Genomic DNA, 17,530 nt, shown 5'->3' with positions numbered 1-17,530 from the left:
TATTCTTATGAGCAAACGTATCAGGTGAAATAAAATCTTGTTCGATAAATTGAAGCTGAGTAACAGCATTATAATATGGCTGCAATAAAAGTACTAAAATATGAGACAAAATTACGTCGAGCAATTAAAAAAAGCGGTAACAGTAAAGGCGATAGCGTTTAAAGGCAAATTATTGCATTCATGTAAAAGTTGCTACATAAAAAATATATTCATATTTAGCTTTAAAAAAGATTTTTGTTCAGAATTAAATAGCAAAAGAAAAACTGTCGAAGAAAATACTTTAACTTCAACATTAACAAAAGATTTGATTAAGCAGTAAAATAATTTAATATTTTTGACCCAATTGATATAAATTATGTTTGAAAAATAGATTAAAAATAAGTGAAAACTAGTACGATAATGAACAGCTTATAATGAAATAGTATGCATTACATTAATGAATAAATTTTAATTCTATTTTCTTACTTTTTCTTTTTGGAAATTTTCTTTAGTAAACTTTTTCTCCATATTGTAATATGCGCTCCACTGAAGTTTAACACTTTTATGTTTTATATATTTGCATGTTTTTCTCTTACGTTTTCTTTCTCACTGAATCGCCGAACAATCGCGATACTTTATTCCTAACCGCCATGTACATTTACAGCTTCTTCTTTTTTTGTTGTTGTTATTAAAATCATTAATAAATTATTTTTTATAAAATAATATATAAACTAATTCCGTATTTTCTAACCATTATTTTGGATACTATTCCAATGATTGGCCGACGGAGGAAGGGTGTGTGTATGGGAGGGGTGCTCATTTCCAGTCCCACAGAGAGCAATTGGACGTGGAAGAAATAAGTAATTGCCGTTGTCTGTCTTGATATAATAATACAAATAAAATGCAATGTCAATTTTTATCTTTTGCAAGCTTACTCGTATTAGATGCAGTAAATAATTGTCAAGAAAGATGATCAAGACATTAGTTTCATGCTTTTTCTTCTTGACTAAGAAATAATACCAGTTAAAAAAAAAAAAGAAAGAAAGAAAATTTTACATTAACTGCAGTCCCCAATCCATGCTTTTTCTCAAAAATTCAAAGAGACGCTGATTGTCTCTTTAAGTTTCTTGCTTTCATTCGAATTTTAAACAATGACGGAAGAGTTACACTGAAATTATTATTATTCCGATGACAAAGTAGTGCAGGTGTGTAGCTTTTTTTGTTTGACTATGCTAGATTACCATACGGGATCTATGATCAGGATTTAGGATGACTGTTTCCAGTGGTTTCTGCCCCAGAAATGTTTACCATATTCCTACACCCATGGGCGCAGCCATTTCCATCTCCTGTGATTCAGATGCGCAAATGGAGCTACAATTACAAGCTTCACCAAGTGAAATTCTCTGCGCGAAATGAAGGTGGGGGGGGGGGACAATAAAAAATAAATCGTTATACCTACAGGCCCTTCGCCAGATAATAGCCAAACCAGAGAAGGAATGTGGCGGAATGAATCTTACCTGTATATACCTACTACACCCCTCCCCATCATCCGGGTCACGCCTCATTCGTTTTTTTTTTTTTTTTTGTACATCCTCCGTTCCTCGTTATTTTTCATGGATAGACATTAATCCCCCTCCACCCCGTCCCCTCTCGCCGGCATGAATGAAACCGCTATAAACCGGAAACTCACGCAATTACAAGGTTGCATTTTTTAAAAAAAATTGTTAATTTATTCTTTGCCTTTTCTCTTACTTTTTAAAAAGTTTGTTTTTACAATGTCTCGATACAGCTATGGTTATTGAAAGAAGCGGAGTAAAGGTGCGTTGCTTTTTTCTTTCAAGATGTGGTAAGATGATGATTTCAATATGCAGCTTGCGAATACAGTGTCCGCCCTAATTAGGTCATTTGGCTGTGAAGTTCGCGGAATGTTATACTTTGCTTTATCCTAAAAGCAAAGTCTCCAGCAGTTAATCAGACTTATTGATGTTGTGATGACAAAAAGCCATCACATCTGAATGTCGAATAAATAAAATTTCATGATCTTGTGTCTGGGTCTTTCATCTGTCGGCTCTTTCGGTAAGAATAAGTTTTATAAATCTGGGAATCGATGTAAATGCATTCGATCAAACAACGTAGCCTTATATATATATACGAAAGTAATAAAATCAAGTAAATAGGAAAATCAAATTAAACCAAATAAAAAAGAATGCTGCCGGAAGACTTTTTCAAGTGTCACCCTCAGGCAGGGACTCAAAAAAAGGGATTTTTTCCGTGAAGGAATGCATACTGGACAGTCTAATAATGATTCCTCGTGACTCGAAAAATTCCCCTGAAATTAGGCCCAAGAGATATACCATTTTCACAAAAAAGAAAATATAAAACAATAAATTAGAAGAATACATCCACTAATAAGCAAAAATACAATGACAAAAATACCATATAATAACACTCAAACCAGTAATGTAAACAAAAAGTAAAGCACATACCAGCAGCAGGCAAAGAAATTTTAAGCTATCGATTGCGATTCCCGCTTTTTAACACCTCCAAGCCAACGCATTTAAGGTAAAAACAATTGTAGGGTCCCAGCGCCATCTATTGAGTGATCTAATATGCAAGGAAAGTTCTATTTTTATTTTAGGTGAAGGATTAATCCCAAATCATACTTTGTTTAATCAAAAAGTTGATATTACAGTAGTTTCTGGGAAATTCATTATTAATTAAATTTTTAATAAGGTTATTTAATGCTTCAGTATAGGAATTTTTATTATTGCAAACCCTTTTGATCCTGTTCAATTGTGAGAAAATTAGATTTGTGAAAATTTTAGAGTTTAGATTGGAATGATAATTACGAAGTTTCGTTATTTTAAAGTTGAATTCATCCCTTTTATCGTAGATACCAACTATTGTTTTATCATTAGCAATTTCGATTTTTAAATCCAGAAAAGTAGCCTCAAGTTGATTTTTATTTGTTTCTGTTAGAATTAAATCTTTTGGGTAGAAATTAGTAACAGTCTAAGTTTATTGTCTAAGTTTATCAAAAGTACATCATCAATATACCTCCACCCGTTTTATTAAATTATATTTAATTATTTTTTCTCATAGTAATGTAGAAAAATATTAGCTAAAGCACTTGAGAAAGCTGTTCGCATTGGAATGCCCATTACTTGTTTATAAAAATTAATTCCATTAAAAACGTAATTTTCAGCAATATTAAAATTATTCTTACTTTAATACTACTCAAAATATTTCTTACTTCAGATTGGTTACTTTTATATATATATATATATATATATATATATATATATATATATATATATATATATATATATATATATATATATATATATATAATATGCGCGAATTTTATTTTGTGCTATACATTTTGAATTAAAAGTAAAAGTACCTACTTTATTCAATTCAGTTAAAAGCTCTGAACAACAGAAATCAACAGTTTCAGCTTTTTGCCTTTAATCTGCTTCGGCTGGTGACAAATAAGAGTGGCCATTCTATGAAAACCCTTATTCTCTAAATAGAATGTGAGCATCTGAAAATAATCGCTTCTTGGTTAAGCATAGACATCATAAGCAACAGGCGCTGAAGACACACCGCGTTCTTCTGAGCGACTGTTATCCGACTCCTTTCACCATTTCTTGAAACTTGGGGGGGGGGACTTGTGAATTCGCCTTTCGAATTACTGAATATCCGTATTTAATTCATAAATTTGCATATTAGTTTAAATAAGTTGTGTTAGTTTTAAATAAGTTGTGTCTTCAGAATGTTTTTTTTTTTAATTTTATTTTATGGTATGTAAACTACTTTGAGTGAAAAAAGTTATCGTCTTTTCTTGAACTTTTTTCTAATTCTGGGGACTGATAAAAATTACCTTATTCTGTTAGTACACTGAGTTTATAGTTATAAAGAAGAAACTAATGGCATCAGTATGATGATACATTAGTCAGGATTGCAGACAAAGTGTTCTAAAAAGTTAAATGAAACAAAGGAACGATCAAGCTTTTTATTACTGGATATTATGTTGTTGTCGAGAAGTGGGAAATAGAGTTATTCTTCTGTAATTAAAATGTTCCATCCTTATGAAAATTTTAGATGTTTTACTTTACTGTTATTTCTTTTTGCAGCCATGGCAATAAGGAGGTGTTCTCGTGCCGGGGTATTCAGATCTGTGTAGACTGGTTTCGCGCGAGGGGTCACAAAAACATCACCGTCTTCGTTCCTCGGTGGAGGAAAGAAAATTCTCGGCCAGACGCCCCTTGCACAGGTAGGATTGTCTATTAACCATTACCCTCCTGCGGTTATAAGTTAACGAGCCTGTTTCATTAGTTATACAATTTGAAAGTTATTTAAATTAATCTGTATTGTTGTTCTTTATATTAATAATTTGAAATCTAAGCTGTCTGGCAGACTCATTTTTAGTCGACATTTCTGACTTTAATGAACTGTTCTTTTTGGAAAAGACAACGTGCACGACTAAATATTCGAACAAATAACTCATATAAACCAAGTAAAATGTTTGACAGTGTTTAGCAATGAATCCTAAAATCAAAAATGAAATTCATTTATATTAAGAAATTGGAATACAACCGTTCAAATTTTAAACTGCAGTACGAAATTTATGTTTAATATTAAAGAAAAGATAACTTCTCACATTTTGAAGTGCCTTCAAATTAAAAAAGAAACGCACCATTTTCGGATAGAAGCACGATCTTTTGTTTCGTGTATGTCTATTTTTCTACCATCCGAGAGGATGTAAAACTGCTCTTTTGAATCGGTCGCGTTGAGTTTGGAAATGAGACGAAGCTTCACACTACATTTAACCAATGTCATTGAAAAATAATACGTTTTAAAAACTTTCTGTGTGGTTTTACTTTCGGAAATTTTGGGTGAAAAACAGGTCAAAAACGTCAAAACTTGACTTACATTTTCGATTAATAAAATTTATCTAGTTAAAACAATTGACAAAATCAAAGAACCGATTCTCGAGCTCCAAACACCGGTCCCATTTCGCCCATTTTTGTTTTACATGAACGCTCTTGTTCCTTGTATTTGTCTTCAAAGATTGTCTACTTCCCATCGTCCTTTATTTTTGAGATAAATCTTCACTGAACATTATTATTATTATTATTATTATTTTGGGGGGGGTATACAAGAGTTTTTTTTTATGCTTCTTGAAATCATTTCTCATCTGCAAGAAGCTATCAAACAAGACCAACGGAATGGCGTAGAAGGTTTTTTTTTTAAATCAATATAATAGGTTTTTATATTGTCCAACGGCATATTAGTTATTATTATTAACCCATTTACTGCCAATTAAAAAAAGTTTTGGCCGGATAAGTAATATATATATATATATATATAATATGCACAAAAAATTGGGTAAAAGTATAAATATGTTCAAATTATGGGTAGTTATATTTTATATTTTTAAAAAAGGGTACTTTTATAAAATGACCAGTAAAATCATTTCAATGAAAAATAAAAGTAACAGTAGAGTATATAACAGATCATTACATATTTAAGTACGGTATTTCATTATAAAATTAAAAAAAAAAGAAACTAAAAATATATTGCTTCAAATATAATTATTCTGTTCCGTTCAACTTACAGACGAATTTCAAATTTGTTCGCCTTTTGTACTAAGCACGGAATACTCATTTTCTGCTACACACAATATTGACTGATATATACGGAATGAAACTAAACTGTCAGGCATACCAAATATATTTTTGGCGCCAGCTGATGTACGTAAAATTCCAAAATTTCCAAATGGTGATCTTTGCGACTAATATAACTGCTCTAAATATACGATATTTTTATAGATCCATAGACATGAATACACTTTAAATTAACTTTCTTTTTCTTAAGTGTGTTTCAGTCAAAAAAAAAAAAAAATGAATGTCTGGTTTTGCAGAGCAGGAGATCTTGGCCCAGCTGGAGAAAGAACGTATGCTGGTTTTCACTCCTTCTAGACATGTCGGTGGCCGTCGGCTGGTGTGCTACGACGACCGCTACATCCTTCGCTTGGCTGTGGAGAGTGATGGCATTGTCGTCTCAAATGACAACTACCGGGACTTGGCAAGCGAAAATCCAGAGTTCAAGAGGATCGTCGAGGACAGGCTCCTCATGTACTCCTTCGTAAACGACAGGTGATTTTTTTTTATTTTTTTTTATCCTCTCATATCATCGAGTTAGAGACAGAACGTCAGTGCGATGACATTCGCAACAATTAAGGGAGAAAGAAAATCAAAGTACGCCCGGGATCACAATTTAGAATCATCAATCCTCAAATGGAGATTGATGAATTTTAAACGACGTCTTTCATTTGGTGTGTCTAAAATGTTATGGGTAGACTGAATATTTTAAAAAATAAGTCATATTATTTCACATGTAGTGGGTAATTTCAGGAAAAGTGTCGCATCGTTTCCATTGGAACAAGTGAGGACATCAGTCTACCAATGAACCAGACATAAGGGCTGCCTGTCGATATGGTTCAAAATTCAAGCCCATGTTAGCATTTCAAGCATCACTTGTCGTGTGCTTGTAAACGAAGCAATGAAACCCCGTTACATGGGTTTCTTGAATATAATTTTTATCGTCTATGGTGTGGGACATCGATTTATCCAAAGAAGTAGTAAGAAGAGAACTTTTTCGATTGAAATGCAATTACTGATGACGTTTAGCCCTTTTGCAACCTATCTCCGATATTACGGTGTAGTAATTTTTAAAAAGAAAAAAAAAAAAAAAAAATTCAAAATGTGTCTTTTTGATAAATTAGTTGCCTTGAGTAGTTTCGAAATGATCTCATCCGCTCTCTAATTTTTCACACACTTAAAAATCATCATCCGGCTATACGATTCGTCGTGTCTGGGCACTTTCACGACCGTGATGTCAGAAAAACGCACGGAGAGGAGAGGGGAAGGGAGAGATAAAACAAATCCCTCCATTTTCGATTAGCATTTTAAGTTTTTTGTTACCATCCCGGTCATCTGTTAAGACTGTCACGTTTTGGAATCGTGAGTCTAGGAATCCAACCCCATGCTGTTTAGTAAATGGACCTAAAGACCTTTTCCACTACAGCAACTGAAAGGCTGCCCGATTTGGCGACTCTGCGCCAAGTCCACTGCTGGTACGAGAATACATTGTTCGCCTGACTTGGGAATAAGCAATTATTTTAAATGTAAGCTTTTGAGTTGTTTAATATATTTCTATACAGTTTTGATCCATCATTAAGCACTTTCGATGAAAAGGCATGCCACACATGTCGAAACACTTTTGTCAAACATTCGCCACGGGCATACTGTACTCGTCGGCCGGCAATTATCACATAAATAAAAATGATGTTCGCGCCAAGTCGACTTAGATTGTTTGCTGCAGCACAGTTTCAAGTCAAAAATTAATTCATTACAGGAATCTTTTTCCGATTTCTATAATGTGTCAAATAATTTGTGCGGCCTCGCTGCAAGTTACAGTGGGCTGTTTGGGCACGCGCATCTGCGAATCCACAGCCCGCGCAAATGGTTAATTGTTGAGAAATCAAATGGGATAGATATTTTACTTCAGTGACGTAGGCCTTTAGTAATGTTCCTGGGTGACTAATGGCACTCAGAGAATAGTAATCTTTTGCTCCTTCTTTTCTAGTTGTATATTTAAATGCAAAAATATTTTGCCGCGTCACCCACACCCTCCGCTTAGAAAAATAACGATCTTCTTTCTTTCGATTGGATAAAGTATTATATGAAACACTCGCCAAATTTTCAGTGAACCGCCTTTCCAAAATCTGAATTATTCAGAATATTATTGCATAAACTTTTAAATTATCAGCATAGTTATGACCAAACTATTTTCCTTCCAATTATTATTCAGAAAGAGATATAATTTAATCTACATAAGATCAAAAGAAATAATATTTGTTCTTTAGAACTCCATTCCTTCGTAATTAACGTGTTTATCTTGTTTTCCATTTGTGAATGAATAGTTGTACGATATGAAATTTTTAGTGCTATGGTGTTGACAGATAATTTTTCTAGTGTAATAGTGTTTACCCTTAGTCAAAATCATAATTATCACACTACATAATATTGAAATTAAAGTAACTGTAGTTTTCACTTTAAAGAAGCATAATCACATGAGGAAAATTATCATTTGTCCACATGACAATAGTGTAATGAGGGAGGGGGGGGGTAATTGTGGATAAAAAATAGTAAATAAATAAACTAGAAAAGAATAAGAAAAATGCATATGTATAAATATTAGTTTGTTACTATATAAATTGTTAAAAAGTTTAAGCGATATTTTCTTATTATGCCTAACCTTATATATACATTTTGCCTTTTCAACCTGGAATGTGCGCAACTTAAATTGGCTTTTTTAACAGTCATATACATTATTTAGGATATAATACAAAATCGAGATTAAAAGTTGTTTGAATTTTTAAAATTTAATTCAATATAAAAGGGGGGGAAAACGCTACCAAAATTCTTGAATTTTGTAACTTCCTAAGGTTTTATTATTGAATTTTTTTTATACAAAAGTATTAATATTTGACATATGCAATGTTTTTCTTACTTTTTTTTATTTCTCGTTCCAGATTCATGCCTCCTGATGATCCCTTAGGTCGGCATGGGCCATCCCTTGACAACTTCCTTCGCAAGACTCATTGCCCTCCCCGAACTTCAGAGTCCCTCCCTCCCCCCTGCCCTTACGGAAAGAAATGCACATATGGTAACAAATGCAAGTATTATCATCCCGAAAGGGGTAATCAGCCCCAGAAGTCTGTGACAGAGAGATTGGCAGAACAGGCCAAAATACCCCTGCAGGAAGTCAAATCAAGAGGGCTCAAGAGCCGAGAATCATCACCAGGTAAGGAATTAATTGCCCTAACAATTTCATACTGATTTTTCGTAGATTTAGATTGAGTTAATAAATGTACAGATGAAAAAAATACGCAAACAGAAAAAAGTTATTTATTTTATAGCACTTCCAGTTGCAAGCATTTGCTTATCTTTAACAATTTAGAAATAAGCTACTTGACCACGATTGGAATAGATGTCTTGTAAATCATTTTAAGAAGTTTCTTTCAAAACTATATAACATCAAAATAAGGATGAGCAAAGCTGCTTATAGTTAATCTACTACGGTATCATTCTATTTTATCTGAATTGTATTGAAGAATCTAATATTTCATTAAGTAACATTAGGTGGTGGAAAAAAAAATCGTTAATTATTCCATGTAAATTGAAATTAATTTTGAAAAGAAAAATCATTAAATCAAATTTTGCTTTTGAAGCAATAAATTTACTGGATATACATTTTTTCTTTTTTCTTTCCTTAGGTGATAAATTAAAATCATCTGTTCAAATGCCCAGCAGTACAAAAGCCAAAAAACAACCTCTTTCCAGAACAAAATCTCTTGTGCCATCCTCAGCTCTTCCAGGAAATTCTTCAGATAAAAGTTCTCAGTTAGTGGAACGAACAAAAAGTGACGGATCAGCTGTCAAGCAAGATGAAAAATCTGCTTTGCCAAAAATGGGAAATCCATATGGGACCCCATATGGACCACCATGGTCTTCTACAACAATGCCACAGATATCATTGACCACAGACTCTTCCCAACGTGGCTGGGCCACAATCCCTACAACTCTTCCGCATAACATAGCTGGTTCTTGTGCTGAGATGTTCCTTGAGCCTGATGGTGGTGGTGGACATTTGTTTGTAGCTAAACGGCTGTCAGACCCGGATAACAAAGCTATGAAAAACTTACCTTCAGGTCATCAGCCACCTGAGATGACTAACCTGCATCGCAAACTGCAACGTCAGTTAACTCTTAATCCTGCTTATGATCCACGACTTGTGCAGCTAGGAGGATATATGGACCGGTCTTCCCACTCACTGGTTTCTCAACCCCAAGAAAATCCAGCTGCTTGGTCACGGACAGACAGAATGATTCCACGATCCAACAGTCAAGAAAACGTTCATCTACTGCAAAGTGGATATGGACATGTCCCTCTTGGGAGGCTGGGAAGTGATGGCAGCAGAGTTGCTGGCAATTTTCCAATGGCTTCTCCTCACTTATGGGACACAGATCCATCATCTGCACGTTTGGCAATGGCACCTGAACACCAGACAGTGACTCGCATTGCCAGTGCACCAGACTCCTGCCATCAATGGCCACCATCTGCTAGGATGCAACATCTTAACAGCACATCTGACACCCGGTTAAATCTTTATCCTGATCAGCAGATGAATCCTCTGCAATTAGGTAACTATCCAGAAATGCAACAGCAGAGACATTGGTTGTCCCAGAGTCATGGTTTAGATCCACCAAGACCTATGATGGGATCATCATGGCAAGAACAGTCACCATCTGGCATAGCTCGGGGTACATCCCAAGTGTTGAGCCAACCTGTGCGACCGTCAAGTGTGCCACCACCAGGACTGATTCAGACAGGACGACCTGCCTCCCCAGACTTCTGTGATGGTGCAAGACACCGTCTGTACTTCCATTTGGCTTCTATATTTCCAAAGGAACAGGTTCAAACTGTTATGGAAATGTACCCACAAGAAACAAATCCACAAAAAATATGTGCAGCAATACTTAGCATGTTTCCAAAAGGATGAACTTGAAGGGAAAACTATTTATTTCCTCTTCTCAAATTGCTTCTTTCCATTTGCACTGCTTGAAAGATTGTGCAATTACCCATCCTAGAGCCTGGTCGTAATAAATATAAAAACATTTTAATTAAAATATATGAGGCGAAATCTTCATTGATTGATTATGGTTAAGTTTCTGCATAAGGCAATAAGGAACAGGTTTCTATTAGGATTAAACCAATAGAATCATTGGATGCTTCAAGAACCAAAAGGATTGATCTCTTAAATGATTTTTGCACTTTTTAAAGGAACCATTTCCTATTGGTAAACCCCCCAAAATTATTCATATTAATTGAATAGAAACAATATCAAATTTTATAAGTCAACTTTTAATTCTGACAAATTATGTATGTTTTTTTATTTATTAACTTGTGGCAATATTGTTGTGAAAGTATCAAAATTTCATGTATAATTTGACAGAATTAAAAGGCAAACAACTGAAGCTACTGTTGATAGAACTTGTGCTTTTAAATTTCTACTAAATGTTGTCATTTTACTCAAATACCTTTTTAATAATGTTATGTGTGAAATTTTTGATTGCACTGTTGTCGAATCTGCCTTAATTTTATTGACTATTATATTTGTAGATATCATATTGTAGAAAAAAGACATTGTTTTTGTTGCACTTGTATAAAAGATTCTCTTTTTATTGATGAATGGTGAATTCAAGTATATATTGATCCGGTTCATCTGGTTTCTGAAATTGGATAGTGTTGTCAGTTCCCAGGACAATTCTAGTCTGAATATGAAATAAGATTTCTTTTCTAATAAGTATATGGCAAAAAAATTTATTTAGAAATATTATAAGCATGGGTTAATGTGTCCATATTCAGCTCCCTATATTTTGAGCACATGCTTTGCCTGCCGTCTTTATATTTAATAATCCTTTGCACTCACAGAAGCAAAAAGTTTATTCATTATAGCATTTCTTGATTTCAATAGGTAAAAAAAAATGCAGATAATTTAATTTTTAAATCTAAACAAATCATTTTTTAAATATTGGAAAACAAAATGATCCCTTATATTCAGTAAATAATTATGCATCTCATTCCTTTACAGAGTGCAAAAAAGTTAAAACCATACTAAATCACTAAAAAGATTAGATCATTACTACTGGGATTCATATTTTGATTGAAAATAGACTGATTTGAAAAATCCACAGATTTAGAGATTGCCAATTTAATCATTAAGATTTCATTTGTTTATGTAAATACATCTTTAAATTGATCAAAAGATTTGGTTGTTTTGAACACTTAGAAGTGAGCTTTTTAAATAGGTAAACCATATATATATAAATGGGGAAGGAAGGGGTTGAGACTTATTCTGTTTGCTTGGAGAGTTAATTTTTTTTTTTTTTTTTAAATGCAGGACTGAGAGACAACTGTTTGATCTGTAGAATATCTTTTACACTGATAAAATTAATAAACACAAGATTTAATAGTAAAGGTACTTTATTTTCATAATATACATGAATTACAAATATGCAACTATGATTTGCTAAGAAAATGCGAATGAATAAATTTTATAATGCATGTCTGCACAATATGTATACACTGCCTGGTTTTCTGCCAGAAAATCATGCTTTGTGAAGCTCACATTTGTGTGCCAAAATATTTATTTCTTGTTATTGCTAAAACCCACTTAAATTTTAAGTTAATCTTTTTATAAGTAGCATTTACTAATTGAATTTATTTCTCATATTTTTTAGGTGGAAAGGAGGGAGGGGGGGGGGCTTTCTAACTAAAATTCCAGTTTCATATTAGATAGGGATAAAAAAAATTGCCAATAAATTATATGTAATTGAGTTAATGGTTTTAGGCGTAAAAGTACACAAACAATGAGCAGGCTCACTGTTGTGTAGTTGGTTGTACATAGAATGAACACATGTACAGGAAAAATAAATGTTGTGACATAAATGTGGATATATTTAATTTCTTTTGTTGTCACATTGTCCTTTTGCTTGTATATCAACTCCAGCACTTAATGCTTCTGAACCGTTTTGTATCAGTCCACAAAGCGAAATCAGGAGCTTAATTATTATATAAATATTGGGAAAAAAAAAGTGTGTATCATTATATGAATGGTGTTTACATTTTTATCTAGTATAAACAATACTGTGTATTGTCAATTTATGTAAAAAGCCATTATGTTTGCAATGGCAGCAACTTCTATTCCTGAAATAGTTGATTATGAAAACATTTTAAGTGTGTACAGACTCATATTTACTGTATGATATATGCAGTTTTATGTTTCTCATGAACATCTGAAACTTTTTAACACAAAAGATGAGCTATTAATCTGGCCTTCTTCTGTATACCATATCAAAATTTTCAGGTCTAGTTGTTTCCGAACCCGCTTTTTTGTCATGTGTATCCTCTCCTGTTGTTTCTTCACCATCATTTTTGTTGCTAAAAATAAAATTTAAAAAAAATCTGTTAAATTATAAACTTTTTGTTGTCTATATAATATTTATATCACAATCAAGAGAACATTTTTACAAAGCAGTTTAAAAAAATATGATAATGAATATAAGCTGACAAATTAAAGAAAAACAATATGAATAACTAACTGCCCTCTGTTACTAACTGGCAAATACAATGCACAATTCCTAGTCACACAGTCAGCTTTTATTTCGAGAAATCTCATTTGAACTTCCCCTCTTACCTGCATCATCTATTAAATGTTATTTTTGACTGATTGTTTAAATTTTTTTCGTCTACTTGATCATTTTCCAAAATTTACTCTTTTATAGTTTGGAAAGTTAAAGAATACACAATTTGAATATTACGCAATGAACCACTCAGTATTAACCTTCACGTGTGCAACTTTTAAAGTTTTCCTACAGCATATACTGAATGTACTACAATAATTTTTAAAAATTACTGTAATATTCCTTTAAGAAGAATTAATTAGACATTTCTTAAAAATAACATGTATACTTTACAACTGGTATGTATCATCATAATGGATCTTTAACTTTAAAATATATTTTGATTTAAGGCAAATAGTCTACTGTGCATAAATTTGCATTAAATTGTATATATTTTGATAAAAATATTGCATACTAAATTTTAAATATCTTGCATTTTTGAGTTAACTATCATGGAAACATAAAGATCAAAATTCAATTACAATCTAAAATCTTAATATAAAGACCACAAGATGAATTTTTTGAACCTAGCTTGATGTGTCATGTCACTCACATATGCACAGAGTGATTGTAGTCAATGTAGTAGAGAATTTCGGTACTAAAACAAACTTTGAAAATGCAGAGCATTTAATGGAAGGGCAAATACTTACATAATGATGAAATTGTCATCCGCAGAGGGTTCGATTTTTATCTGCTCCTTCAATGTATCATCTGATGACTGCTTATCTGCATTAATACCTGTGATTACAGGATTGATAACAGCACCAATAAAGCTAATAGATGACTCCGATGATACTGTTCATAAAAATAAAAGGTTAAAATTAAACATATAGTATGCTGTTACAATATAATTAATAAATATTTCGAAACTTGCATTGAAAGTTTCGTGGATTGAATTATTATATTTAAAGCCGATATACTCAACATTGCTTAGAATCAAAATATTTCTATCAATGAAATACTTTTTCCAATAATACTTTCAGTGAAAAAAAATGCTTTTTTTGAATAGATATTACAATACGTAAAATCTTTTTGTCATATGTAAACCTATTTTTTTAAATTAAAATGATAATGTTAGTAAAACTAAAAAATTTTAAATCTTATAATGTTTCGAAAAATTGCAAACTGACAAAAGCTTATTTTAAGAACGATAAAAACAATCATTAACGCTTGCAAAAAGTAATTCAAAATCAAATGAATAAGATGATTTAAATTATTAATAACATAGTTCATTTAATAGAATGGAATATAATCTTTACCATGCATGAAAAATAGTAATTAATCAATTTAATTAACCTTTTTTAACTCTTATGAAATCTAAAAAAATTTTTTGTGAGCAAATTTAAATATATATATATATATATATATATATATATATATATATATATATGTATGTATTTTTAATTTCGTTTTATTCTCTTCCGAGTGGTAAGCATGATTATATACAAGAAGGCACAGCGCGTCGCAAAAGCAGAAGTAAGAAAGAAGAAGCACGAAACAAATTATCACTAGTCTTATATAACATAGGATTTCTGACCAAGCACCAATGGAATACATGTTTTGACCTCTGATAAGGGCAAATAAAGTATCACTTTCATTTGATACATTCCTTTAAGAAGTACTGATGGCGTATTAGTTTTACAGAGGAATTAATTACACCGAAAGTGGAAATGGATCACGAAATAAGAGAATATTTTTAGAACTATGGGCTAAATTAAGATAAATGTTGGAAATTAATTAAATTGAAATTAGAATTAAAATATCACTATATATATATATATATATATAATCTTCAGCAGTTTGAATTTTCCAAGTATAACAACTATTTAAGATTATCTACTTTTATTTAAAGCGATAAAAATTTTAATGAAATATTTGTATTATAAGCTTTATTTTTGGTATTTCTCAGTAAATGCAATAATCATAAGTATCACACCAAAAGTACAGAAAGAAAGAAAAAACTTCCAGTTTTATTGTCGCATTTGAAAACAAACTGATAGATTTAAATATTTTTATTTTCTTTTAAAGAAAGACTTTTTATTTCACTTTCTTAGTCAAAAATGCACAATAAGTACATAATTATATTCATTTTGAGATTAGTGAATTCTAACACAATAACAAAAATGAAATGTAGTTAGAATGATAGAATTCTTATGAATAATTAATTACCTGTCAAACTCAGAAATTTGAGTATAAAATTATTTTTACAGAAATGCATGTTTCCTGCAAAATCCAGAACATGTTTGATCTGTTTTGAAAATAATCACAGCAGATTAGGTTTAGCCAAAAATCGGGTCTATATTAGTCAAATTAACTATTTAAAGACATATGAGGCCTATTTTTAAATTTTAATGTGGTGAGATGATGGTACATAAAAGGCCCTCCACACCAAAGAAAGAAGACATAACACCACGCTTGTCTGTATGGAACACTTCCAGTAGCACTGAATTTAAAATCAGAAACCCTTTGGTTCTAAAGTAGAAATTTTGCCACCATATCCCATTTACCAAAGGTCGGAAAAATAAGAAAGAAAGTACAATGCTAAATATTAAATATATATATATTCATTTTTTGGAAAGATTCTGGAAAAATTATCGTTCCGACAATCAGAATAATTTATTTGAAACAAATTAAAATATCAATTCAGCATTGTTTTAAACTCATTCTCAAAAATCTATTTTATTTCATTTTGCTAACAATTTTCCTTACTTAAAGCACAGTAACAAAGGCATAAGTTTTCAAGTTGAACAGATTTTAAGTGCACTGAGCTGCAGACACTAGATTCATAATGGAATAACTGAAATAAGTTGACATTTCTAAATAGACTCATTAGAATGAACTAGTTGCAAATTAATTACTAAATTTACAAATTCAACGAATAAAACTTACAATATTACGCAGATAAATCAATTCAGGGCATAAGGAATAAATATAAATGGAATCAAATAACTCAATGCAATAAGAAAGAGAGTGAATATTATATACATCTTTCAATTTAATTTGCAAAAATTTACAAAATGATTTCTTTTCGTACACTTCTAGCATTGTAATATTTCTTTTCATTTCAGGGGTGTTTTTTTTTTTTTTTTTTTTTTTTACACCATAGAAACTAAAAATATAAGAAGGTATTAACTTATTTAAGAAAAAAAATTAAAGTCAGATTATGAAAATTAAAAAAACTGAATTTTTTATCTTCTACGAGAAATTGAAACTCCAAAATACAAGCTATATTAAAAAATGTTATATGTCCTTTTGTTTATAATCATGGTGGACAAAAATATATAAATTTCAACAGTACAGTATAAAGCAACAAAAAATTAATTTTTTCCCCACATGTTGTTTTGAAAATGAGTAATTATTTTAGAGGGATTGTGGTCTTAATTCTGTTGTGAATGTCACCACTACAAGCAAACAAACAAAAAATAATATTATTATAAAAATTGTTACCAGGTTGAGGAAACCAAATACTCTCATCCGTTTCATCTTTCATTTTCTTTGCTCTCACTAAAAATAAAATTTCTTTTAGATAACATACTGCTTCCGGAATAAAGATAAATAATATTAGTATTAAAAGAAATAAGTTATCATAAAATATAATTCCCTTTGAAACATAATTTCTGCATTTTATAATAATAAATACATTACATTTCTTTTGATATGATAAAAGTAGTAATCAAATATTATTATATATATTTCTTATTTACTATAAAACTAATTCATAAGTGAAATGATGATTCTAGGATATTTGAATTGCAGTCTTCCATTACATAAAGAAATTAGCATCTCTACTTTATATATATATAAAAAAATCCATTAAAAATCAAACAATCATATTTACATTATCTTCAGGGAATATAATAATTTCAGTCCATGGTTTACAAAGTAAATTGGTTTTCCAAAAATATTCATAAAATTCAAACTTTTATTTCATTTTGAAAATATAAATGCAACAATATTATTATTACAAATTTTCAGGTTCTGCAAAGTTTTCAATTTTATTGCTATCATTACTGAAGACAAGAGTCCTTCATTTTGAAGAATCCATAAATGCAGAAAATGACAATTGATCTAACACCCAACTCTTGAAAACTACCACAGTACTCAGAGGGAAGGAGTTAAAAATGCAGTAATGAATTTTAAGTAGAACAGATCTATTCATGCAGACAATCCTAAGTGAAAAATAAATTTGGAGCTCACGAGTTAAGTCTAAAAATCAAGAATATCATTTTAGTAATT

The 17,530-nt window shown here is 31.3% G+C and overlaps 2 protein-coding genes across 5 annotated transcripts in view; one reads left to right on the top strand and one right to left on the bottom strand.

Moving 5' to 3' along the window:
* Positions 1-11,232, top strand: part of LOC129990071 (probable ribonuclease ZC3H12B) — an 84,815-nt gene extending 73,583 nt beyond the window's left edge. For all 3 annotated transcript variants that reach the window (XM_056098122.1, XM_056098124.1, XM_056098123.1), the window contains exons 4-7: positions 4,116-4,255; positions 5,906-6,140; positions 8,582-8,853; positions 9,326-11,232. In XM_056098122.1, coding sequence (XP_055954097.1) covers positions 4,116-4,255; positions 5,906-6,140; positions 8,582-8,853; positions 9,326-10,611 — 1,933 coding nt within the window. In that variant the 3' untranslated portion in view covers positions 10,612-11,232. The remainder of the gene's footprint in view (positions 1-4,115; positions 4,256-5,905; positions 6,141-8,581; positions 8,854-9,325) is intronic.
* An 851-nt stretch (positions 11,233-12,083) lies between these two features.
* Positions 12,084-17,530, bottom strand: part of LOC129990107 (uncharacterized) — a 68,409-nt gene continuing 62,962 nt past the window's right edge. For both annotated transcript variants that reach the window (XM_056098125.1, XM_056098127.1), the window contains exons 11-13: positions 16,742-16,798; positions 13,945-14,089; positions 12,084-13,052 (exon numbers count right to left, since the gene is read on the bottom strand). In XM_056098125.1, coding sequence (XP_055954100.1) covers positions 12,938-13,052; positions 13,945-14,089; positions 16,742-16,798 — 317 coding nt within the window. In that variant the 3' untranslated portion in view covers positions 12,084-12,937. The remainder of the gene's footprint in view (positions 13,053-13,944; positions 14,090-16,741; positions 16,799-17,530) is intronic.

The sequence above is a fragment of the Argiope bruennichi genome, chromosome 2 (genome assembly GCF_947563725.1).
Source record: "Argiope bruennichi chromosome 2, qqArgBrue1.1, whole genome shotgun sequence".
Lineage (NCBI taxonomy): Eukaryota > Metazoa > Arthropoda > Arachnida > Araneae > Araneidae > Argiope > Argiope bruennichi.
Note: the sequence above shows the minus strand (reverse complement) of the source record. Positions and strands in the feature narration are given on the sequence as shown.